The sequence below is a fragment of the Mastomys coucha genome, unplaced genomic scaffold, assembly GCF_008632895.1.
Source record: "Mastomys coucha isolate ucsf_1 unplaced genomic scaffold, UCSF_Mcou_1 pScaffold5, whole genome shotgun sequence".
In the NCBI taxonomy this organism is placed as follows: Eukaryota; Metazoa; Chordata; class Mammalia; order Rodentia; family Muridae; genus Mastomys; species Mastomys coucha.
Genome location: NW_022196911.1, coordinates 23,913,600 through 23,938,012, shown reverse-complemented (window position 1 = coordinate 23,938,012; position 24,413 = coordinate 23,913,600). Strand labels below are relative to the sequence as shown.

At 48.4% G+C, this 24,413-nt stretch overlaps 1 protein-coding gene across 2 annotated transcripts in view; it reads left to right on the top strand.

The window, feature by feature from the left end:
- The window catches only part of Ccnf (cyclin F), a 27,979-nt gene extending 3,567 nt beyond the window's left edge, over nt 1–24,412 (top strand). For both annotated transcript variants that reach the window (XM_031354833.1, XM_031354832.1), the window contains exons 3-17: nt 3,005–3,111; nt 4,305–4,372; nt 5,535–5,728; nt 6,401–6,454; nt 6,966–7,070; nt 7,390–7,467; nt 9,532–9,683; nt 12,453–12,617; nt 15,524–15,647; nt 15,907–16,087; nt 16,643–16,730; nt 20,082–20,181; nt 20,263–20,390; nt 21,849–22,018; nt 22,542–24,412. In XM_031354833.1, the coding sequence (XP_031210693.1) occupies nt 3,005–3,111; nt 4,305–4,372; nt 5,535–5,728; nt 6,401–6,454; nt 6,966–7,070; nt 7,390–7,467; nt 9,532–9,683; nt 12,453–12,617; nt 15,524–15,647; nt 15,907–16,087; nt 16,643–16,730; nt 20,082–20,181; nt 20,263–20,390; nt 21,849–22,018; nt 22,542–22,999 (2,172 nt within the window). In that variant the 3' untranslated portion in view covers nt 23,000–24,412. The remainder of the gene's footprint in view (nt 1–3,004; nt 3,112–4,304; nt 4,373–5,534; nt 5,729–6,400; nt 6,455–6,965; nt 7,071–7,389; nt 7,468–9,531; nt 9,684–12,452; nt 12,618–15,523; nt 15,648–15,906; nt 16,088–16,642; nt 16,731–20,081; nt 20,182–20,262; nt 20,391–21,848; nt 22,019–22,541) is intronic.
- Nucleotide 24,413: the final 1 nt, after the last annotated feature.

Sequence of the window (24,413 nt, the reverse complement as noted above, 5' to 3'; positions counted from 1 at the left end):
GGGATTTGAACTCAGGACCTTTGGAAGAGCAGTCAGTACTCTTACCTGCTGAGCCATCTCACCAGCCCGTATTTTGTTCTCTTAAAGATTTATTTATTTTATGTGTATGAGTACACTGTAGCTGTCTGTCCTCAGACACACCAGAAGAGGGCATCAGATCCCATTACAGATGGTTGTGAGCCACCATGTGATTGCTGCGAATTGAACTCAGAACCTCTGGAAGAGCAGTCAGTGCTCTTAACCACTGAGCCATCTTTCCAGCCCCCATATAAGATTTTAGAAAGGAAAAAAGGTCATGGACTAGACATGGTGATTTATGCCTGTCATCCCAGGAAAATGGTTCTCTGACTAACCCTAAACCTAATCCTAACCCTAACCCCTAACCCCTAACCCCTAACCCTAACCCTAACCCTGACTTCCACACACATGCTGTGGTGTGTGTATAGCCATAACTCATACACACATATACCATATAAATAATAAAATTAAATAAAGAGAAGTAAAATAGTGCTAATAAGAATTTTTAAATGTCAGAGAAGAGCTGGGTGTGGTGGTGCAGTACTTGGAGACAGGCATGAGGATCTCTGTTGGTTTGAGGCTAGCCTGGTCTACATAGCAAGTTCTAGAATAGGTCAAACTACAGAGAGACCTGTAAAAAAGGTCTCAGTAAAAAAAAAAAAAAAAGCAAAAATATACTTAAGGCTATTTCAGGCTATTTTACTAAATAAAATAAAATTTTGTTTAAACAAGACAAATTTATTTAGCAATTTAAACAGCACTTAAAATATACATTATTTTTATGTATCTGAGTGTTTTTGCCTGCATATCCGTATGTGTAACACACGCATGCCTCCTGCCTAGGGAAGTATCATCATTGGATTCTCTGGAACCTGAGTTAGGCATGGTTCTGAACCACCATGTAGTTGCCGGAGAACTAAACCCAGGTCCTCTGGAAGAGCAGCCAGGGCCCTGAACACTGCTCCATCTCTCTTGTCCAGTTATCCATTTTTCTGTTATGAGATGAGTCAGCAACTTCAAGAGCAACTTTAAGAATAAAATATTCTAAGACTACAATCCAAAGAGATACCAGTTTTACTCACACTCCGAGAAATGGTGTTGGGAAATATGGAAAGTCTGTGTGTGTCAGAATTCAATGACTGTTTCTATTTGAGCAGAAAACTCTGCATATGGTAGTCTGCTGAGGTGTTTCAGGTAGTGTGCATTGGTCCTGTGTTGGCAACACTGTACTTGGTGCACAGTTATGTATGGTGTGCATTTGTTTGTTGTGTGTTCAGAACCGGTTCTGCAGTGAAGTGGGACACAGGGTGTCAGTGCCTCATCCAATCACATCTGGGTTTTTGAATGTTCAGAAATCTTTCACAGTTGCCGAGTTGTCTGCAGCTCTGTTCAGTTATGTGGCTTATGGTTCCAATTGTGCTGTAGCCAACATATGGAGGCTATCTTAAAACAAAACAAAACAACAACAACAACAAAACCCAGAATAATACAACTTTCTTTCTTCCTTGAGACAGGGTTTCTCTGTGCAGTTCTGGTTATCCTGGAACTCACTCTGTAGACCAGGCTGGCCTCAAACTCAGAGATCTGCCTGTCTCTGCCTCCCAAGTGCTGGGATTGAAGGCGTGTTTTCTTTTTCTTTTTCTTTTTTGAGACAAGGTTTCTCTGTATAACCCTGGCTGTCCTGGAACTCACTCTGGAGACCAGGCTGGCTCCGAACTCAGAAATCCGCCTGCTCCTGCCTCCCAAGTGCTGGGATTAAAGGCGTGCGTCACCGCCACCACCGCCCAGCTAAAGGTGTGTTTTCTATGCAGGAATTTGAGGTTGTATTTGGACCATCATACAGGTTTTGGAGCCCTGGGATTATGCTGGACACTCAGAATGTTAGGAGCTGCTTCCCCCATCTCCCAAGATAACTTTTCTGTAGCACGGCAGGGCTTCAAACTCATGACTATTCTCCTGCCTCAGCCTCCAGAGTCCTGGGATGCTAAGGCTAGAGTCACCATGCCCAGCTTGCTATGTGGCATTTCTATGTTTTACAAGTGTATTATAGATTAGGGTCAGACTGGTGTCCTTAAGGTTAACAATACCCCTGCAAGTGTCAGTGCCATCAGCCTGATAGACAGCTGGAGTTGTTAGGCATAAATACCTTTAGCAAGTAGTTGTCTGCTTTGAAAGTTTGGTGAATAGTGCCACACTTGGCTTTAAAAGGATACACTGCTGGGTGGTGGTGGCGCATGCCTTTAATCCCAGCACTTGGGAGGCAGGAGCAGGCGGATTTCTGAGTTCGAGACCAGCCTGGTCTACAGAGTGAGTTCCAGGACAGCCAGGGCTATACAGAGAAACCCTGTCTCGAAACAAAACAAAACAAAACAAAAAAAGGATAAGCCAAGCTCACTTCTGTTGGGATACACAAAAGCCATGTCCCTTCTCCCGCCCTCACCCTTTATTTCTTGAGCTTTCTCTCTAGACTTTGCTGGTATGAACTCGCAGTATAGACCACTGCTTGTGCAGGGCACCACCACTGCCCAGCACAAGACAGATTTCTGTCCTGCTTGGCACTAGCTCATTCTGTCCTACTTGGAACTAGCAGGTCTCTGCAAAGGTATGTTCTTTCCTTGGTCTTTTCTTCTTCCTGCTCTCCCTCCCTCAGACAGAGCCACTGCCCTCTGCCTCTGGTGACTGCTGAGGTGTGAACTACCCTGCTCTCCCTCCCTTGGACAGAGCCACTGCCCTCTGCCTCTGGTGACTGCTGAGGTGTGAACTTCCCTGCCAGGTTCGTCTCTTTCTTTACATAGGTGCTTGTCTTTCTTCCCCCCTCAGAAGTCTCTTATCTCTATACAAAAGCAGTCTTATTCTCATACATGGAAGCTGAGTTCCTTACCGGGCTGGGACTGACATCTGTGTATGTCCCATCTTCAAGAGCCTCCAGGAACAAGGATTTGGGAAGCCCTTCAGTAATTCACACATGACTTTCATTGCTGTGCAGGTCCACTCCCACCTCAAGTACTTGGTGGACAACCATGCCAGTGTGTGGGCATCTGCCAGCTTCCAAGAGCTGTGGCCTTCTCCGCAGAACCTGAAGCTCTTTGAAAGGTATGCATGCCTATGTTCTAAGAGGGTTGATCTCCTTCAGCCTTTGGTGGCATTTGTGTGCTGGCTAGTGTCCTAGGACCTGAGTCAGGACCTGTTTTCCTGTTGCTCTCATCTCCTGAAAGAGACCTGAAACTGGAGCTCACCCATTGAGGACCCCTGCTTCCAGCCATGTGGTTGCCGCTCCTCGGCCTGCCCTACTTCCAGAGGGTCCCACTTGGCTTGTGATTATTCCTGGTTGACTCAGATGTGAGTCACCTCCTCATGGAAGCCTTATTCAGCTTTCCTTTCCTTCTGTTCAAAACTGAGTAATTCCAGTTCTGGTATATTGGTCACAGGATGACTCACGCCCCTACTGCACTCATGACTGAAAAAAAGGGCCAGATGGGCCAAACCTATAATCTGTGACCCCATTGCCAGTGACCAGGCCCGCTGTCTGTGACCTCTAGTAGCCCCAGAGCATGTCCTTGGGACAGGGGGCTGAGCTTGAGCCTTTTCCTATCACAATTGAGAAACTAACTCAGGACAGGATTTTCCCCCTGAACACCTACTTCCCAGGCCCTTATGTATTTGAGCTGCTACTGAAGTCAAGATAGATACCTCTAGTTACAGTGTGCCATGTCTGAGTTGCTTCTGAATAAAATTTATCCAGAAAATTTATATTATAATGTATATTTTTATGATTTATTTTTATGCATGCATGTGTGAGTGTATGTGTGTATTTGCACTACCTGTGTGCAGTGCCCAAAGATGCCAGGAGAGGGCGCTGGATCCTCTGGAACTGGAGTTTCGGGTGGAACTTGGTTTTTAGTGTACTCACTGTTGTACGAAGTGAACACTGCCCAACTTATATCATGTTTATCATCCTAAAAAGAAACCCTTTACTGTTTAGCAGGCGTGGCACTGTCTCCCTGAAACCCACAAGCCTTTGGCAATCCATTAACTGTCTTCTGTCTCAGGAGTTGGGCATTGTAGACATCTCATGTAAACAGATCATAAATACTTGACCTTTTGTGATTGGCAAAGTGTTGTCAGAGTTCATCCACATTGTAGTGTGCAATCAATAAACAGTATTTGATTACATTTCATAAAGAAGAATTCAATCAGGAAATGAACTTTTCAACATTAAGTGCTATGATTGTCAAATGACCTTTTATTACCTAAAATAATTTAAGTTTATGCTCTTACTGCCTTAGGGCTGCTGAGAAGGGGAATTTTGAAGCTGCTGTGAAGTTGGGGATTGCCTACCTCTACAATGAAGGCTGTAAGTCCCAGGGGCCCTGCTTGTGTTGATATCTGAGTTAAGCAGAGGCCGTCAGCCCTTCCGACACTTAGCAGCTTAGATCATGCTGCCGGTCGGCCCTATGTCTGCCCTCGACACTTGGACATAGGTTCTAAGAAAGTCACCCCTTTTCCTAATTCGGATCAGCAAAGGATGACTGAGCAGAGCCCCAGAGTGGGAGCTGCTCGGGCAAATCAGCCTGGACCCTCCTATCTCGCTCCAGGTACCAGCAAGGCTTCAGCGCGGCTATAGATAGCTTCTTTCCCTGGCCGTCCTGTGAAGCTTGGAAAGAAATCAGCTGGCCACATTCTTCAGGGAGGGGGCCACAGGCAGCCACGGTTCCACTGGCAAACAGCTTGCCCAGAGCCTGAATCCTTGTGCCCTGAGGCCAGCTGGTCCTTAAAAGACACCTGAGGAATGAGCTTCAGTTGTGCTGTCCTGGTCCTGATGTATAGCATTTAGAGTAGAGAATACCAGTTTTCCTACATCTAAAGATCTGCTGTCTTGCTTATAGTCCCTTCCAGACTGAGGAGAACTGAGGCCCCTACCTTACCCCCTGTCAGTTGACCATACCCAGACATCATTCTTGCACCTACAATATGTGAAGTTCTGGTTGTTGGTTTGTTTCTGTTATTTTCCTAGCGTTGTGCAACCATTGCCATTCTCATTTAGAATATTTTCTTTTTTTGTTGTTGTTGTTTTATTTTTGTTTTTTTTTGAGACAGGGTTTCTCTGTGTAGCCCTGGCTGTCCTGGAAACTCACTCTGTAGACCAGGCTGGCCTCAAACTCAGAAATCCCCCTGCCTCTGCCTCCCAAGTGCTGGGGAATGTTCTCATTCTTAAAAGAACCCTTCCTTCCAATCATTGGCAGGGTCATTTCCCTCAAAGAGGAAGGTGGAGGATGTCGGAACCACCATCCTCTTAAGGGTCAGAATCCAGGCTTGAAGGGCTCCAGAAGGGGCATGTATGTCTTAGAGATTATCTGAACAAACTCAGGAGAGTTGGAGCCCCATCCGGCAGATCCCTTCTGTCCAAAGCTTTGCAGTATGGCAGCTTGTGCTTTTAGACTTTGGCAAAAAGACTGGAGATCTCTGCTCTTTACATCTCCTAGACACATCATGGGTTTGTCCTGTTTCTCCCACAGTGTCTGTGTCGGATGAGGCCTGCGCGGAAGTGAATGGCCTGAAGGCCTCTCGCTTCTTCAGTATGGCTGAGAGATTGAATACGGGTTCTGAGCCCTTCATCTGGCTCTTCATCCGCCCACCATGGTCAGTGTCTGGAAGCTGCTGCAAGGCCGTGGTCCATGACAGCCTCAGGGCAGAGTCTCAGTTACAAAGAGTAAGTCCTGGCAGAGCTCCGTAAGACAGCATCTGTAAGTCTAGTTAGTGTCCCAGACGGTGGGACAACCCGATGTACGTTCCATGGGTCATTTAAAGTCAAGACCAAGTGGAGGTGAGGAAGACTGAGTATGGGGCTGGGCTTTAGCTCAGCATAGAGCTCCTGCCTAGCATGCTGGAAGCCCCGGGTTCTATCTATAGTACTCCTGAAAGGAAGAGGGGGGGGGAGTAGTCGTAGAAGAAGCATCTTGAACTGATTCGGTAGAAGGTATCTTAGTGGGCTGGTGATGGCTCAATGGTTAAGAGCACCGACTGCTCTTCAGAGGTCCTGAGTTCAAGTCCCAGCAACCACATGGTGGATCACAACCATCTATAATGAGCATCCGATGCCCTCTTCTGCAGTGTCTGAAGACAGTAACAGTATACCCACACATATGAAATAAATATGGCTAGAGCGAGGCCGAAGTGAGTGGGGCTAGAGGGAAGAAAAAAAAGAAAAGAAGGTATTTTAGTGAACATGTTGGTGACTGGAAACCAAGGATTTAGGCTCAATAAAACACCCGTGGCTGGGAACTGAAATGGGGAGTGGTGGAGTAGAGAACAGGACAGGGCTGGGAGAAACGTCTACCGAGAATCATGCTTGTCTCCCTCTTTTTTTTTTTCTTTTTCTAAGAGTCATAAAGCTTCCATACTACATTGCTTGGGAAGGGTGCTAAATCTTTTTGAGGTAAGTTGAGTTTTGTCTGAGGTGAATTCAAAGCCACACCCTGCCCTGAGGTAGTCCCTGGCAGAGAGCTTGGGGCTCCACACTGCCTTTGAGGGAGGTAAACTCGGAGGGAGGCTGTTGAGTGTTGGTGGTGCTAGGCCCACCACACAGCTCTCCTGTCAGTGGGCCTTGCAGAATTCCCACCTCCCTTGAGGTTTGTGGCAGGCTCTGTGGTCTCTAGCTCCCTTTTGCAGGTGTAGGGTAGGTAGGAGCTTCCTGGGACACCAGGGGTGAATGCAGGCCATGTGTGTCCCAGAGCTGCCCCACACTAATGTGGATGAACAGAGCCCCGAGGCCAGACTCCCTATTGGTCAGTCACTGAGCACTGGTTGCTTAGCAGCATCATTTCTGCCGTGATCCAGATAATTCTATCATCAGTGCTCTGTGACTGCTTGGAGCTGTAGAAATGGAAGAAGGCGGGGCTGCTGGGCAGGAGATGAGGAAGAACCCTGTGTGTTTGGTCTTGCTCCAGGACGAAGAGAAAAGGAAGCAGGCTCATAATCTTTTGGAAGAGTCCGCTCATCAGGGATGCTTGGCCAGCTCATACCTCCTTTGGGAAAGTGACAGGAAGGTGGATGTAAGTGAAACCTCGTCTGGTGTGAGGTAGACCACATAGGCACAGTTCCATGTGGCCTCATCTGGTATGAGATAAGACCACAGACAGTTTCATGTGGCCCTGGGATAAAATAGGGGAGGCTTCTTTTTCAGCTCCTGGGTTCTCAGAGGTTTGGATGCTTCTGCTTAGTGAGCGACTATGACTACCATTATTTGGGGGTAAAGACTGGGGAGGTCAGTGCGGTTGAAGAGTGTGGGAGAAGATACTTAGAAACCTGTGGGACAGTTCTGAGTCCCTCTTAGGACACAGCTACATGAGGATAACTTTCTCTTGCTGACAGATGTCTGACCCCGGCCGATACCTTCACAGCTTCCGGAAACTCAGGGACTACGCCGCCAAAGGCTGCTGGGAAGCACAGGTGACGTTGAGCTCTGGATTCTTTTCTCTGAACCTTGGGGCAGGACTGCCTGGGCTTCAGCCAGGAAGCTTAGGGAAGCCTTGAGATTGGTCCTGGACTAGAGCTGAGTCTTTTGATTTTTTTTAATTTTTTACTTATTTACATGCATGTGCTTGTCTATGTGTATATCATGTGCATGCAATTCCTGTTGAGACCAGAAAAGGGCAGTCGTTGGCTCTCCTGGAACTGGAATTACAAGCAGTTGTGAGCCACCTGATGTGGGTGCTGGGAATTGAACCTGGGTCATCTGTGAGATCAGAAAACTTTTCTAAACTTCTGAGCCGTCTCTGTCCCCTAGAGCATCTTAAAGGAGTTTAGTCGTTCTGAATGTTTAAGAAGATCCCAGAAATTCCTTGTTTATCTTATCTTTCTGGTGCTAAGAATTAAATCCAGGGAGCTGGAGAGATGGCTCAGTGGTTAGGAGCACTGACTGCCCTTCTGAAGGACCTAAGTTCAAATCCCAGTAACCACATGGTGGCTCACAACCATTTGTAATGAGATCTGTTGCCCTCTTCTGGTGTGTCTGAAGACAGCTACAGTCTACTTAGATATAATAATAAATAAATCTTTAAAAACAAAAAGGGTAACATTTTCCAAATATAGGAGCTTGATCCTTGTCTTCAAGAGGCTGAGGCAGGTTGTTTGAATTTTGAGCTACAGTTTTAAATGCGCTCTTGGGGACTTGTCTCATAAATGTCTTCTATTTAATCTTTTCTCTGGTTTTGAGTCAATGAGTAACATCTGTAACAGCCCAAGGAGAGGAAGTTCTAAGAAACAAAATCAGGGTTTCCATCACCAAGTACTGTGGCCATCTGACATAGACAGGAGCGTGCAGAAAGGGAGCCTCACTCATCTAGATACTACATTCTAGAAAGAGAATAAACAATCAGACCCCAAATACAGTCAGACATTTAACATGCCAAGTAAAAGAAGAAAGAGGGCAGAATAGGGGGACAGAGGATGCAATGGGTTCTACCAGAGAAACAGTGGTCAAGGGACAGTTTGGTTTAAACTAGGCTCAGAAGGCCTGAGAGTTAGGAAGCCTTCTATTTATTTGTTTTTTAATATATATGGGTGTTCGCCTACATGTACATTCCTTGTGCCTTCTTGGTGTCAGATCTCCTGGGACCAGAGTCACAGACAGTCTGAGCTACCATGTGGGTGCGGGAATTGAATCCGGGCCTACTGAGCCATCTCTCTAACCCAAGATATTTTTAGTGATGGTAGTTTCTGGTGATGAGTGTAAAGTAGAGGAGATGTTTGTTTTATGAGTAACATGTGAACATGGACCTCAGAGGAAGTCCCTGGATACGTGTAGACAAAAGTCCACAGCCATTCTGTGGACTGAGCAGGGAGGGAACCGAATGGTCCACAAAGTACTCCACAGACAGAAACACTCTAAATGGAGAAAACTGGTAACATTGCCAGGTGGAGAAAAAAAGATGCTGAGAGTAGACCATGTCATAAGTACACATACACATCAAGCTACAGTTACCTAGGAGAACACAGATGAAGTGTAAAAGTTGGCAGTGACCATCCAAAGTCTGTGAGTGCTGGGCAGTGTCTCCTAAGTGCTGACACATCTCTGCCCACCATCATCTGCTGACTCCAGGGCCATTGACGGCACCATTTCATACCAGAGAAAGCCTGGGGCTAGAGAGAGGCTCCATGGTCCTGGGGCTAGAGAGAGGCTCCACGGTTAAGAGCTCCAGCCGCTCTCCAAGAGGGCCTGTGGTCATTTCTCATCAGCCATATGGTTACTCACAATCACTGTGACTCCAGTTCTAGAGGCCTGGCACTTTATTCTGCCCTCCTTGTCACCAGGCACACCCATGGCCCAGACATATATATGCTCATGTACATTAAGATTTTTATTTTGTTTAGTTTGAAAAGTAAGTCCTAGAGATCTTAGCCATGCTGCTAAGGAGGAGGACCAGGCAGGCCGAGGTGTGCCGTGTGGCTGCCTGCTGAGCCCCTCTGAGCAGAGAGGCCAGGACATAACACTGTGCTTGTCTCTCCCCGTAGCTGGCTTTGGCCAAAGCCTATGCAGGTGGAAGCCAGCTTGGACTGGAAGGGAGGGCCTGCAGTGAGTCGGTCTGCCAGCTCTTCCAGGCCTCCCAGGCCATCAACAAGCAGCAGATATTCTCTGTGCAGAAGGGGCTCAGCGACACCATGAGGTGAGGAGGCCTTCAAGAGCTGTGTTTGACCTGGTAGGGGACAAAGCCTGTGTTACCTGTCCCGGGGCAGCATGCCATTCCATCTGTGAGCATGTGAGCGTGTGAGCTCTTTCAGACTTTGATGAAGAAAATAATTCTGTTCCACATTTAATGGTAATTTTTTTTTTTTACTTCCCCATTTCTGTGTGGTTATGTATGTAGGGTGCACATGTGTGTATATGTACGTGAGACCAAACCTTGATGTCACAAGTCTTCCATTGTTCTTCTACTGTATTCACTAAGACAGGGTCTCTCCGGCAAACCAGAGCTTGACTAGCAGTTAGCTCTAGCTAACTATATTGCTCTGGGGATCCCACCTCAGCTTTAGAGGCTGGAATTCACAGTTGGTCACCACACACACTTGCCATGTTCCTGGCTTCTGGATCCAAATGCTAATGCTCATACTTCTTCTGCAAATACTTAAGCATCTTCCCAGTCCTGCTGTAGCCCAGGCTGGCCCTGGATTTCTGGCTCTGCTGCGTTAGCCTTCTGCCTTGTTCTGGGAGTGTAGGTGTAAGCCGCCAAAGCCTTCTGCAAAGCCGAAGAGTCGGTTAAATTGTTCTGAAATGATGAGGCTCAAACCTCCAGTTTCTGGAGCTAAAATACAACTTTTTATTTTTGGGTGGAAGAGAGCCTAGATTTTGAGCCTGGCCCCTTATTCATGATGAATTACCTCTAACCCACAATCCCTATATAACCCTTTTCTTTACAGCTCTTTATAATCAGTTTATTTTGTGCCACTCAGTGACTGGAGGTAAGGCCTAGGGAGCTGGCAAACCCCTCCCCACCCCTATCCTGGCCATCCCATCCCTTGGGGTAGCTACTGTGATACCCAGCACAACTGTCTTTCTTCCAGTCTTCAACACAATAAATGCAGAGCATGTTTGAGCATAACTAGAATTAGGGACATGTGAATGGTGTTTTAAACTTTCATCTGAAATTTCAAATAAAGTTTTGGGGGCTGGTGAGATGGCTCAGTGGGTAAGAGTACTGACTGCTCTTCCAAAGGTCATGGGTTCAAATCCCAGCAACCACATGGTGGCTCACAACCACCCATAATGAGATCTGATGCCCTCTTCTGGTGGTCTGAAGACAGCTACAGTGTACTTATAATGAAAGGAAGGAAGGAAGGAAGGAAGGAAGGAAGGAAGGAAGGAAGGAAGGAAGGAAGAACATAAAATTTTGATTTATGTTGGGAAACTTCTGGCCCCTTGCAGGCACTGCTTGGAACATGAACTATGTTTAGTAAATGCTTTTTAAAAAAACATTGTCCTCGGGCGATGGAGGTAGCCTCAGTGAGTAATTTCCTCAATGCACAAGAATGGGGACTTGAGTTTGGTACCCAGTCCTGGGAGCTTGAGGGAGTGACAGTACAGTCCTGCCACTGAGGAAGTGGAGATGGTTGGGTCCTGGAGGTTCTGTGCACAGTCATCCTAGTATTATTTGGAAGCCCCAGGTTGATGCATGCCTTTAATCCTAGTACTTTTGATAGCCTAGTAATCTGATTTCTAAAAACAGATCACTGGGGCTAGTAAGATGGCTCAGCAGGTGGAGCTGATTGCTGCCAACCCTGAAATACCAAGTTCAAATCCCAGGACCTATGTGGTAGAAGGAGAGAACTAACACCCAAAAGTTGTCCTTTGTCCTCCACATACCTGTCATACATGTGACCATACATATGTACCCACCCGTACCCACAAAATAAATGTAATGATGACTTTTAAAAAGAAGTCAGATTACTAAGCTTGTTAAGTATGTCTGCTTAGGGGAACTTGCTAGTGTGTTCACTCCTGTCTACTTTAAACCTCAGAACACCTGACCCTCCTTGGAGGGAGTAGACTTTGCCTGCCCTGTTCCTTGCCACCTCAGCCCACCTCTCCATCCTTCCTTCGACTTCTGACAATGACTCTGAGCTGAGACGAAACCTACCCCTTCTGTTTCCCCAAGAGTCCACATCGTTACAACTTTTTTTTTTTTTTTTTTTTGGTTTTTCGAGACAGGGTTTCTCTGTGTTGTCCTGGTTGTCCTGGTACTCACTCTGTAGACCAGGCTGGCCTCAAACTCAGAAATCCACCTGCCTCTGCCTCCCAAGCACTGGGATTAAAGGTGTGTGCTACCACTGGCTGGCTCATTACAACTATTTTTGTCTTGCTTCCTATTGATCTAACTCCTCCACTTTAAACAAGGATCTCTTGTTCAGTCAGAGAGGCATTAGGCATATTAGGGTGTCCTAATATGTCCTGTGATTATTTATGGCCTTGGTCCCCAAGTTTTAACTCCTTGGTAGAGAGGGACACTTCTGTCAGCCTTCTTAAGTGGCATTTCTGGCTCTTTGGTCTTCTAGCAGAACATTGTTCCAAGGGCTGGGGCAGTGCCTAATGATGCAGAAACCCTATCTGGTTCTGAGAGCTGTGACCTGTCCCCAGTCCTGCTGTGCGACCTGTTTAGTACCCACTGCCTATTAGCTCTAAGGATTGAGATTACCGAGTGCTTTGGTGGCTGAAGGCTACGTCGGATATGTGAACACTGGGGATGTGCAGGCTTTGGGTCCCGGGCTACAGAGATGTGTAAACCCACCAGTCAGCCTCCTGGGAGCAGCCGAGGGCGACTCAGTTGATAAACCGGCGGTTTCAAAATGATGAGTCCACTTGCTAAGGCTGAACAGACTTGGCAGGGATGGAAGACATGACACTTGTCCTTGTTTTCACGGGTGGCCCTCTCTCCGTGCAGGTACATTCTAATCGACTGGTTGGTGGAAGTTGCCACAATGAAGGACTTCACAAGCCTGTGTCTTCACCTGACGGTGGAGTGTGTAGACCGGTATCTGCGGAGGAGGCCGGTACCCCGAAACAAGCTCCAGCTCCTAGGCATTGCGTGCATGGTCATCTGCACCAGGTGAGAAACCCCTTGGCCAAGGTGGCAAGGCTGAGGTGCTGCGGTGCCGGTCCCTCCTAGGCGCAGAGGCCACCGAGCTCTGTGTTCTAGTTGCTGATTTTGTTGTTGTTGTTGTTGTTGTTGTTTGTTTTTTGTTTTTTGTTTTTTCGAGACAGGGCTTCTCTGTGTAGCCCTGGCTGTCCTGGACCTCACTCTGTAGACCAGGCTGGCCTCGAACTCAGAAATCCGCCTGCCTCTGCCTCCCAAGTGCTGGGATTAAAGGCGTGTGCCACCACTGCCCGGCAAAGATTTATTTATTTATTTATTTATTTATTTATTTATTTATTTATTATATGTGAGTACACTGTAGCTGTCTTCAGATACACCAGAAGAGGGCATCCCCATTACAGATGGTTGTGAGCTACCATGTGGTTGCTGGGATTTGAACTCAGGACCTCTGGAAGAGCAGTCAGTCCTCTTAACTGCTGAGCCATCTCTCCAGCCCCCTTAGCTGCTGATTTTTAAGGAAAATGAACCTTAAGTGTCTTACCTGGTTCAGTTGTACTAATATAGTAATTTCAATCCCAGTGTCCTTTGCGAGAGAGGGAGGGAGGGCAAAGTTGACCCTTGGTATGTCTACTATACTTTTGCTTGGGGTCTGTATCCCCACACAGTCTCAGGACCCGGAGCATGGACTTGAGAAGGCCTAAGCTAGACCACACTTTCCCATGATCCAGAGGATAACAGCTGCCAAGAAGGGCGGTAACTGTCTGCTCGTACCTTCCTCCTCAGTCATCAGAGATAAACTGTCGCTGAGACTGTATCCCCAAGTCCACCACCAAAGCCCCCACCCATCAGTGCCAGCCACAGGCCTGGTGTAAGGAGGAGCTTCGGTTGCATTTTACATGCAGGCTAACTCCTTCCTAGGCCCACTTGTGTTCTATCTTAGGAAAGTCAGGGCAGGAACTTGAGCAGGGAGGGAGCCTGGAGGTAAGAACTCAGTCAGAGGCCATGGAGGGGTACTGCTTAGTGGCTTTCTCCTCCTGTCTTGCTGGGCCTTCTTTCTTATAGTGCCCAGGGCCATCAGCCCAGGGGCTGCACCGCCCACAGTGAGCTGGGCCCTCATCAATCAAAAAAATGCCCTACAGTCGGCAGTGGTGGCACACTCCTTTAATCCCAGCACTTAGGAGGCAGAGGCAGGCGGATTTCTGAGTTCCAGGCCAGCCTGGTCTACAGAATGAGTTCTAGGACAACCAGGGCTATACAGAGAAACCCTGCCACGGGGAGAAAAAAAAAAGGAAAGAGAGAAGGAAAGAAAGAAAGAAAAATGCCCTACAGAGTAGGCATAAAACAGTCTCTAGTTAGATTTCTTCCTTGGGTCAAGTTGACACTATAGGAACCTGCAGGCAGAACATCCAGGCCGCTGGGATGGATTCTGTTTTATGAAGGTCATGAAGGAGCCTCTGCTCACATTTGCTCTCTTCTGAGCTCCATGTGTCGTTGTTCTTCCTCTGACCTCCAAGGCTGCTAAGCCCACCTTCCTTACCAGGTTAGCCATGTGGGCTTATATCCAGCCACAGTGGACACTGTAACACCTTCGAGTGCCTATGAGCCAACTAGAGGTAGCATGGTCATATGACCACAGGAAGAGGACTTGTGGACTTGACTTAAGGGGGAGCAAGCTGACCTTACCACATCACAGGCCTTCTTCAAATAGGCTCTGTGACCCGAATGTCACATCCCAGGTCTTCTGACTAGTCAGCAAGCTGGTAGGGCTGCTGCCTCTCGACCCTTCTGCCAAGGTTGAGTAGCAATCCACGTTCAATGGGGAGCATACTTGTGGGGCCCCTGGAGCAGAGTGTTCCTGATCGTTAGTTAGAACTTATGGACTGGGCGGGCTGTGTGCAGACCACCTACCGTGCTTGAGGCCCCTGGTTTCCACCTCACGCCCGACAGCTCACCTACTTTTACATTTGTATTCTTTTTTTTTTTTTAAGTATTTTTCTTTTTCTTTTTTTTTTTTAGATTTATTTATTTATTATATGTAAGTACATATAATAAATATGTAGCTGTCTTCAGACACACCAGAAGAGGGCGTCAGAACTCATTACGGGTGGTTGTGAGCCACCATGTGGTTGCTGGGATTTGAACTCATGACCTTCTGAAGAGCAGTCGGTGCTCTTACCCGCTGAGCCATCTCACCAGCCCCTACATTTGTATTCTTTATACTCAGACTCTGTCAAGAGATAGGACAGGAGCTGAAGGGGTCGGCAGGTCTGCCTCTGGCTTTGAACCACCGCACAACCAAAGAAAACAAAAAAAAAAAAAAAAAAAAAAAAAAAAAAAAGCCGTTGGAAAGAGAAATAGAGAGCTGAGTTACAGTGTCAAGTGGGTCTTTTTTAGACATGACAACTTCTTGGTGGTTAAGGGGGAGAGAATAGCTAGAGGTATAAGAGGCCAGACTGAAAATGGCCAGCAGAGTAGACCGTGCCATGAGAGGGAAGAGAAAAGGGGAGACGCAGAGAGGAAGAGGGGAGGGTGTAGGGGACCAAGAGAACAGATACCAAAATGGCTGGGTTATGTAGTCATCAGAAGCTGCTGGAAGGGAAAGCCAGCCCCTGGGCTGCAGAGGTTGGGGAAGAGCTACAGGTACTCAGTGAGACTTGTCCCAGCCTTCCTCGGGATCTAACCCTTGTACCTTCTCGTCTGTGCTCTGTAGCCATGCCTTTCCCACTGGGTCTGTGGGTCCTCTTTTGACCCCCTCATTGTAGCACCTGGAATGCTGTTTGTTAGTCAGAAGCAGCCGGATCCACTGCATAGGTTCCTTTTGCCACCTAAGTCCAGAGCAATCCCATCATGCCTTTGCCAGGGGCTCTCTGAGCCACCGCCCCTCAGCTCAGGCCTGAGAGCCCTTCTCTACATTCCAGGTTCATCAGCAAAGAGATTCTGACGATTAGAGAGGCTGTGTGGCTCACAGACAACACGTATAAATACGAGGACTTGGTACGCGTGATGGGGGAGATCATCTCCGCCCTGGAAGGGAGGATTCGGGTAAGCAGCAGTTGGCTTTTTCCTTTGAGCAAAAGTTTCTTCCTGTTTGAGGTCACAGAGGAGGTTTTGGGAGAAGCTGTGGCCATTGAGCATTACTGCTGTGGAGAAAACATCAAGAAGCCATAGCTGTGGTGTCATTAGGTGCCCTGAAACCCTGAGCTTGGCCCCCAGCAGTAACATCTAGGCCAGACCCCTGCTAGGCTGTGCCTCAGTGTAACACCAATGCATGAGACGTGATATTTACCTCCCTCTTGTCTAGATCCCTACCGTGGTTGACTATAAAGAGGTCCTGCTGACACTGGTCCCTGTCGCACCCAGAACCCAGCACCTATGCAGCTTCCTCTGTGAGCTCACCCTGCTGCACACCAGCCTGTCCATCTATGCCCCAGCCCGCCTGGCCTCTGCAGCCCTGCTCCTGGCCAGACTGATGCATGGGCAGAGTAAGGAGAAGCCCTCTTGAGGGGGGTTGGAAGTTGTCCTGTTGTCTCGGGGAAGTTCTTGGATAAGAGAGGTTGGAAGGGAGGAAATAAACGCTTTCTTTCCCCTTCCTCCTGGAGAAGAAAGAACAGCAGAATGAATCAGAAACAGTTGGGGTGTCGGGTGTTTAGGGGTGAGGGTTCTAGCTAAAACAGTACATAGTTTTTCAAAAGCTACTTTATATGGAGTCTTTATATACTTTATATGGAGTCTTTTCAAAGATGGTTTAGGTTTTTTTTGTTTTGATGTTGTATTTAATTTCTATGTGCATATATGGTCAGAGGATGAATGACCTGCAAGCATTGGTTCTCTCCTTCTACCATGTGACTACCAGGAGTCAGTTCTAAGTCATTAGGCTTAACAACAAATGCCCTTCGCTCAAGGAGCCATCTTACTGGCCCACCATGAAGGGTATTTTAAGGGGACTAAAAGCCTGAGTCTGGGTATTTGTTACAAAACTATCAGAACCGTGGGACTTGTGGGCCGCTGTGGCAATCCTGGCCTGCTTTTCTCCCCAGCACAGCCCTGGACCACTCAGCTGTGGGACCTCACTGGGTTCTCCTACAGTGACCTCGTGCCCTGCGTCTTGAGCCTTCATAAGAAGTGGTGAGTCCAAGTCGTCATCACTGTCTTTCAATACTGGAGAGGGCTAAGTGGGACAGTTGTGAGTCCTGATCATTCTGAGCTACTTGTCACAGCTCCACAACATCTAGAGTGTGTACCAAGACCCTGTCTTCAGATAGGAAGACGGTGGGGGTGGGTCTTTAAGATGCGCTCCCAGATGAGACTAGCTCCCTACCATCAGACCTTCGCTCTATCACATGGGAGCTGTCACTCAGCCCACACATCTCCTTGTGATGTTTCATGAAATAGCCTCTTCCCTGAGGCTGACATTTAAAATTGTTATTAATAATGGTATTATATTGAAGCTACAATAATATTATAATGTCATTATTTTTGATTATTATTGTTTTTACTATAGAATGTGTAAGCACATGTGTGCATGTGGAGATGAATGAACGATTCCCAGAGTTCAGTTCTCTCTCTCCACCCTTTTGTGGGTCCTAGGACTTGAACTCAAGCTTATCGGGCTTGTACAGCAAAGCATTTTTGCCTACTGAGCTGTCTGGTCAGCTCTGGGTTGGCATTTTAAAGTCCCAGACTTAGCCAGGCAATGATGGTGCACACCTTTAATCCCAGCACTTGGAAGGCAGAGGCAGGCAGATTTCTGAGTTTGTGGCCAGCCTGGTCTACAGAGTGAGTTCCAGGACAGTCAGGGCTACACAGAGAAACCCTGTCTTGAAAAAAAGAAAGAAAGGAAGGAAGGGAGAAAGGAAGGAAGGATGAAGGAAGGAAGGAAAGAAAGGAAGAAAAGAAGAAAGAGAAAGCAAGTAGGTCCCAGAGCTGTCTTCTTGAGTAAGAGGAAGCCAGCAGGCCAGGGGTCCCCACCACCAGTCTCCTGCGCCCACACGTCTCAGCTTTGGTGATGTACCCCCCTTCTGTGCTGCAGACGCCACTGCTTTCAGCTTCTCACCTGCACCTTCACCCTGTGTGGGCTGTTTGTTTGTTCACCTCACAGGTGAACGAACCTTTCTGGGTACTTAGAAAAAGGCTAGAAAGGGAAAAACCAGCCTTCTCTAATGAGCTCTCTCGCGGTACACAGGCCACACTCTCTCTAATGAGCTCTCGCGGTACACAGGCCACACTCAGCCTTAGGCCCGGTGCCCAGCAGCACATACCAGCACCAATGAACTTCTTGGTATTTTTATAGTGTCAGATTTTTGTTTTTTTGGTTTTATCTTGTTGTTTAGGGCAATTTTTGTCTTATAGGTCCTTTGTGTATATTATGGTTCCCGATTTTGTGTTTTTAGTGTGTGTATGTGAGACGCATTTTTAAAAATTCTGGTTTGGCTTGCTTGCTTTTTTAATATGCCTGTTTGTTTCCTAAAGAGAGAAAGAAGGCTTGGAGTTGGATGGGTGGGGATTGAGGAGAATCTGGGGGGAGATGGAGGGGGGTAACCATGGTTGGAGTATACTGTATGAATTTTTAAAAAGAAAGAAAAGGACGAGAATAACACAGTCCCGATAGCTTGTCAGTCAGTGGTAGACTATAGAAAGGAGAGTTGGTTTGGGTGGAGCTGGAGGGATGGCTCTGTCCGTAAGAGCACTGGGTGTTCTTCCACATGACCTGGGTTTAGTTCCTAGCACCCACATGGTGGCTCATGTAACTGTTTCCACAGGTTCCCGTGCCATCTTCTGGCCTCCATGGGCTGCAGTTGTACTTGTGGTGCACAGATGTACCTGGAGGCAAATACACATACACATGATACAAAGATAAATAAATCTTTTTAAAGAAAGAAGCCAGGTGGGGAAGACGGACAGCAATGTGGGAGTGGTACATGTCCATGTCCCAGGTTGTGGACATTGGTATAGGGCAGGTGCAGACAGGTCCGGGGCTGCAGGCTCTAAGGGAGTGTCATGGACAAAGGGCTGGGTTTGCATCTGCCTTTTCTCCGCTTGGCTTACAGTCTGGCTCCTCCCGTTTCTTGCATCCTTCCCTGGATCCTTCCTCCTCCTGGCTGCACTGGCTGGCTGCTTCTCTGTCCTCATATCCTAAGGAGCCAGGTGGTTCTAGCATCTTTCCCTTCTTGGATCCTCTCCCCCAGAAGGTTAACCACACCCAGTATTCACAGCTAATCTAGGGCTCCTGATTCCAGCTGTGGATCCAGTGTCCTTTCCCTGCATTTAGTCACCTACCTTGAGATCTGGCCTCTGTGGTGACTGTGGTAGTGCCTCTTTACAGCACTTTCTTCCCATTGAGCCCAGAGCCTCCCTCTTGTCTTCCTGGGTAAAGTCTGAGCTCTCTAGAAGGATTCCCCCAGCACCTTCTCTGCCACTGGGCTCCAGTGATGAGCACCTGTCAGCATTGTGCTTTCACTGGGCTCCAGTGGTGAGCGCCTGTCAGCATTGTGCTTTTCCCTACCCTGTTTTTCCCTGCGGTGCCCAGACCATGGATGAGGAAGCAGGGTGACTGTCACAGGCTGAGTGTCTTCGGCCCTCCACCTCTACTTGTACTGATTGTGACCTGATGTTTACGATTATCTGCAAAGAAGGAGTGTGTATGTGTGTGTGTGTGTGTGTGTTTGCATGTGTGTGTTTGTACGCGTGTGCGTGCTTGTGATTTTTTGTGGGTTTTTTTTTTTCTGGTGCTAGGGATAGATCTCAGGGCTTTATGTATGTTAAATATATACTCTACCCACTCTGATCATTTAAGTTTTATGACTTGCTGGGCAGTGGCAGTGCATGCCTTTAAACCAGCAGGCACATCCCTCCGAGTTTGAGGCCAGCCTGGTCTATAGAGCAAGTTCCAGGACAGCCAGGGCTACAGAGAGATCCTGTCTCAAGAAACCAAAGGGGAAAAAAGTCTCCCAGTATATTCAGAATGTACAACCAATTTTAGAACATTTTCGCCACCCCTCAAAGGAAACCCATTCTTTAGCCGTCACTTAGCAATTTAGCCGTCGCTTAGCAATCTCCCAACTTCTTTGACCCCAGCATCTATTCATTGCTTCGTATCTGTGGCTTTGCCCATTCTGGACATCACCAAATGAAGCAGTCATGTGATGTACCACTCTGTGAGTCTGGCTTCTCCATTGAGCATCCCATTTCTGAGTGGTACTATGATATGTGTGGGTGCTTGAGTAAAGCTCATGGTTTGAATGAGACTTTGTCCTTCTGACTATTATGGATATATGAGTTGTCTCAAGCTCTGACTGCTCCAAGGTGAGATAAACATTCTTGTGTATGTTCTTTGGGTATTTGTTTCTCTGACTCTTGGGAAGCTAACCACCTGAGGAGTTGCCAGTCTTTCTGTGTGTCCATAGCAATGGGACTGGTTTTGAAAGCTTGCTGTCCTCTCTGGGGGGGCTACATGTCAGCTTCTATGTCCATTTCCAGTTTCCATGATGCTGCACCCAAAGACTACAGACAAGTCTCTCTGACAGCCGTGAAGCAGCGATTTGAGGATAAGTGCTATGAGGAAATCAGCCAGGAAGAGGTGTGTCCTCGCTTTGTCCCTTGGGCTCCTGGTGGGGATGCCTGGATCGCTCTGCAGTTCTTCACTCTGGCCTCCCTACAGGTACTGAGCTATGCTGAATTGTGCAGTGCGTTAGGTGTGAAGCAGGAGAGCCCGGATCCCCCATCTTTCCCTAACACCGGGGAGATCCACACTTTCCTCAGCTCACCCTCCGGGAGGAGAAGCAAACGGTGAGTGTACCCTGTCCGCCTGCAACCATGCCATGGCATGCTCTCTCATGGATGTTAGGTCTGAGTTTCCTCCTTGACACAGCAACCATATGTATAAGCTTCCCAAGGCAGCTTAGACAGCAGGTCCCAGGTTTAACCCAGTAGATCCTGTTCAGGTCCCACCTGGTCCCCTCTGCTCCACCATGTGACACAGATGATAGTTGGGTTGTGAGTTGAGTCGTGTCTTTGTTAGCCGTCCGCCTTGCCTCTGCCTTTTGCTATGTATAGTATAGTCTATCCTCATCTTACAGACCAGCCCTTTGGCTTTACCTCCTAGAATAACTCCCTCACCCACTGATCCTGCAGCTCAGGCTCCAACTGTGCTAGCCCCACCTTGGGAGCCCTTAATGCCCTGGTGCTGAGCAACCTTCGGTTGGACACTGGGTAGCAAGGTGGCACCTGGCGTATGAGCCATGACTGTTCTGTGGTGGGTGGGTGCTTGGCTTCGGTCACTTGGTGTCTTGAGGAGGCATGAGGAGTCAGCAGTGTTGGGTTCACCTCCTTTCCTACCTGCTACCAAAGAAGCAGCACGCGTCTTCCTCTCTGTGGATGGGGGAGATCTGAGTGCTCCTGAGAGGGGCCACGGTTTACATCATGCTATGCATTCGGTCCTCTTGACTGACTGTTGGGGACAGGTTTACCCATGGGTACATCTCAGACACACGCATGTACTCACTCGAGGCGGATCACTGATTCTCTAAAGAGCCTAATTTCAGTGTTAAACCTGCTCTCCAGAAGGCCCATTATAGTAAAGAGACCTCCAGGGTAACAAGGGACAGCCACATTGCCCCTGGGGACAGCAGCAGAAGGCCTGGTGAGTGTGGCAGGCTCTCCCAGAGGCAGACCGCACTGTAGTTCTCTAGCCCTGACCCGAGAAAGACAGGTTTGTTGGCCTTGCCCAAAGACAAGACTTCAGTCAGGCCCCCGCACTGTCCCTGTCTGGTGTGTCTAGTACCCTGTAGAGTGATGGAGTCTTTCTGCCAGATACGAGAGGGGCCCAGGGCCCAAAGCTGGCCTAGACTGAGGCCTAGCTGTGCCCAGTTCTTCCTCCAGTTGCTCCCCTGCCCTTTAGGGCTCGCATCTGCCCTAGCTTCATGTGTGTTTTCTAAAACACAAGGTGAGGGCTGGAGAGATGGCTCAGAGGTTAAGAACACTGACTGCTCTTCTTAAGGTCCTGAGTTCAACTCCCAGCAACCACATGGTGGCTCACAACCATCCGTAATGAGATCTGATGCCCTTTTCTGGTGTGTCTGAAGACAGCTACAGTGTACTTACATATAATAAATAAATAAATAAATCTTTAAAACACAAGGTGAGAGCAGGGGCGTATGGGCTTTAAGGCACTCGTAGAGTAGCACATTGGTTCTCTAGGTGCTGCCCATCTGTAACCAGGGCTTATGGGCTCCCCCTGCCTTGCAGGAAGCGAGAGAATAGCCTTCAGGAGGACAGAGGCAGCTTTGTCACCACGCCCACCGCAGAGCTATCGAACCAGGAGGAGACATTGCTAGGCAGCCTTCTGGACTGGAGCCTGGACTGTTGCTCTGGCTATGAGGGAGACCAGGAGAGCGAAGGCGAGAAGGAGGGTGATGGTGAGTGCTGCTAGTGCTGAGGAAGGGATGTGGCATGCAGGTGACAAGTGACCTGAGGGCCATCAGGAACTGTGCTGAGGAGAGAAGCATATGAACCCGACACACGTTTCCCCCACCCCACAGGGAGAGAGGACACAGTCTAAAGCCGTATCCGTCGCTCTCTAGGTCTTTGCTGGTTGAAGGGCTTCACTTAGGCAGATCAGTGGGGTGTATGTGGGCAGGGGGCGGGGAGGGTGTGCTGCAGGAGGTCCTCTTTCCCGAGTCAGGAAGACTGACTTAGGCAAGTTTCACCTGCTTTTCCAATTGCTTGCTTTTGTTTCCACTCAGATAAAGTGAGTTAGGTGACCAGCTTGTCACTTTCTGATGCCCTGTGCCTTATCAAGGGGAACCTTTCCAGCTTGAGAGAGTCAAGCTCACAGACAAGGTTCTTAGCTAAGCAATAGCCCAGGCCCCCCAGGTCCTGAGCAGCACTAGGGTCCCTAGTTCTAGTACTTAAGCTATAAACACGCCACATTTTTCCCAGTCACAGCTCCCAGCGGGCTCCTTGACGTCACTGTGGTCTACCTGAACCCAGAAGAGCATTGCTGCCAGGAGTCCAGTGATGAGGAAGCCTGGCCAGAGGACAAGATCCACCTAGCACCAGCCACCCAGGCCCCTCCAGCCTCAGCTCCCAGGCCCCTTCTCTGCAACAGAGGAGATCCAGGCAAGGACATTACAACCTCAGGATACTCCTCTGTCAGCAGCTCAAGTCCAATAAGCTCCCTGGATGGTGGCATGGGGGGCTCTCCCCAATCTACCTCAGTACTCTCTGTGGGCAGCCACTCAAGCACAAAGCCCTGCTACCATCAGGCCAAGAAGTCATGTTTACAATGTCGTCCCCCAAACTCCCCAGAGAGCGGTGTTCACCAGCAACCGGTAAAGCGCCAAAACCTATCTGTACACAGTGATGAGGACGCGAACCTGGGCTTCCTGAAGCTCTGAGTGTGTTAGCCTTCGTCACGTCAATGTTTACTGAGGGAGGGCTCCTGTTTCACTAGGACACTGCTGACGGGTGCCGAGTAGATCCTTAGGGGAGTACAGTGCAAACTGTCAGACATCGAGCTCGGTGAAGAGCTTAGCCTCTTGGTTTTGGACAGCAGCCTCCCAGCTGCCATGCATACCTGTGAAACCCAGCCCTCTCTCCCTTCTGTGTCCTGCTGGCACGAGCCTCTGTGTTGGCATTCACTATCCAAGGCCAGGAGCTGACAGCTTCCTTGGAATACTAGTAGCCTGGGTCGCCTAAGACAGTTTCAAACCCCTGCTGGCGAGTCTTATTTTAGACCAGTGGGGAGCTCTCAACTGAACACAGCACTGTCTTCCCCCAACCCCCCCCACCTCTTCAGCCTAGGGAGCCTGTGTCCCTGCATATCAGTGTTGTGTATGGTGTGTGAGGCCCTTGAAGCTGGGGTTGCAGGCGTCCCTGTCCCTCCCAGAGTGGTTTGTCTGTGTCCTTGTTGTATCCATGTGACCACGTTTCTGCACTGAATTTCTAGAACATTCTTTGCCCGTCTTTATTTCTATGTGTCTTCTAATGGGGAAAAAAGGGAAGCATTTGAAATAGAGGGTATTAAATAAAAAGATAACAGATCCCCAATATTACTGTGCTTCAACTGAAAAAAAGGAAATCTAGTCCTGCATGGTGCCTCAACAGTCACAGCCATCCCAGCAGCCAGAAGGATGGATGGCACCTGAAAGCTCCAAGTCAGCCTGGGCTGGGTCATCTAACCTCAGAAACGGAAACTGATACCCGCCCCACCCCTTCCTTACGGGAAATGAATCTTTTTAGAGGATAAACAATCACTTGTAAAACCCAGGCCCACAAAGATGCAGGAGAGCGAGAAGTGAGAAGAGTTGCTGGTTCGGTAGCTGGATTCCATGGGAAGAAACCAGAGGGCTGGTCCCTTTGTGCTTGTCAGAGAACGCTCTGCCTTGTGGTTTATGTGGCAGCTGTCCTCAAACCGGGGTACAGCTGTCGTGGGGATCTGCTGAAGCCTGAGCAGACAACGCTGACCCTGCCTACCAAGTGTACTTCTGTCTCCTTTTGAAGAAAGTACCAGGAGTGCCCCAGATGCCCTTGAACCACAAGTACAGATGGAAACTCACTAGCTCTCTGTTTGTTTTCTGTTCTGTCCCAATAGCAGCTCTTTTTTACTTCTGTTAGCAGAATTCCCCCCCCCGCCCCCCCGCCGAGGTATATTGTATATTAGAGCAAAGAGAGTCCAGGCATTTGGATCACTGTCTTACGCCACTGAGTGTTCACCTGGGCATGTGTCATCCTGTTTCCTCCTGTGAGAGGAGACGGTAATACCTACCTCACAGGAATGTTGTGAGGATTAAATGTGAAGAGTCAATGCAT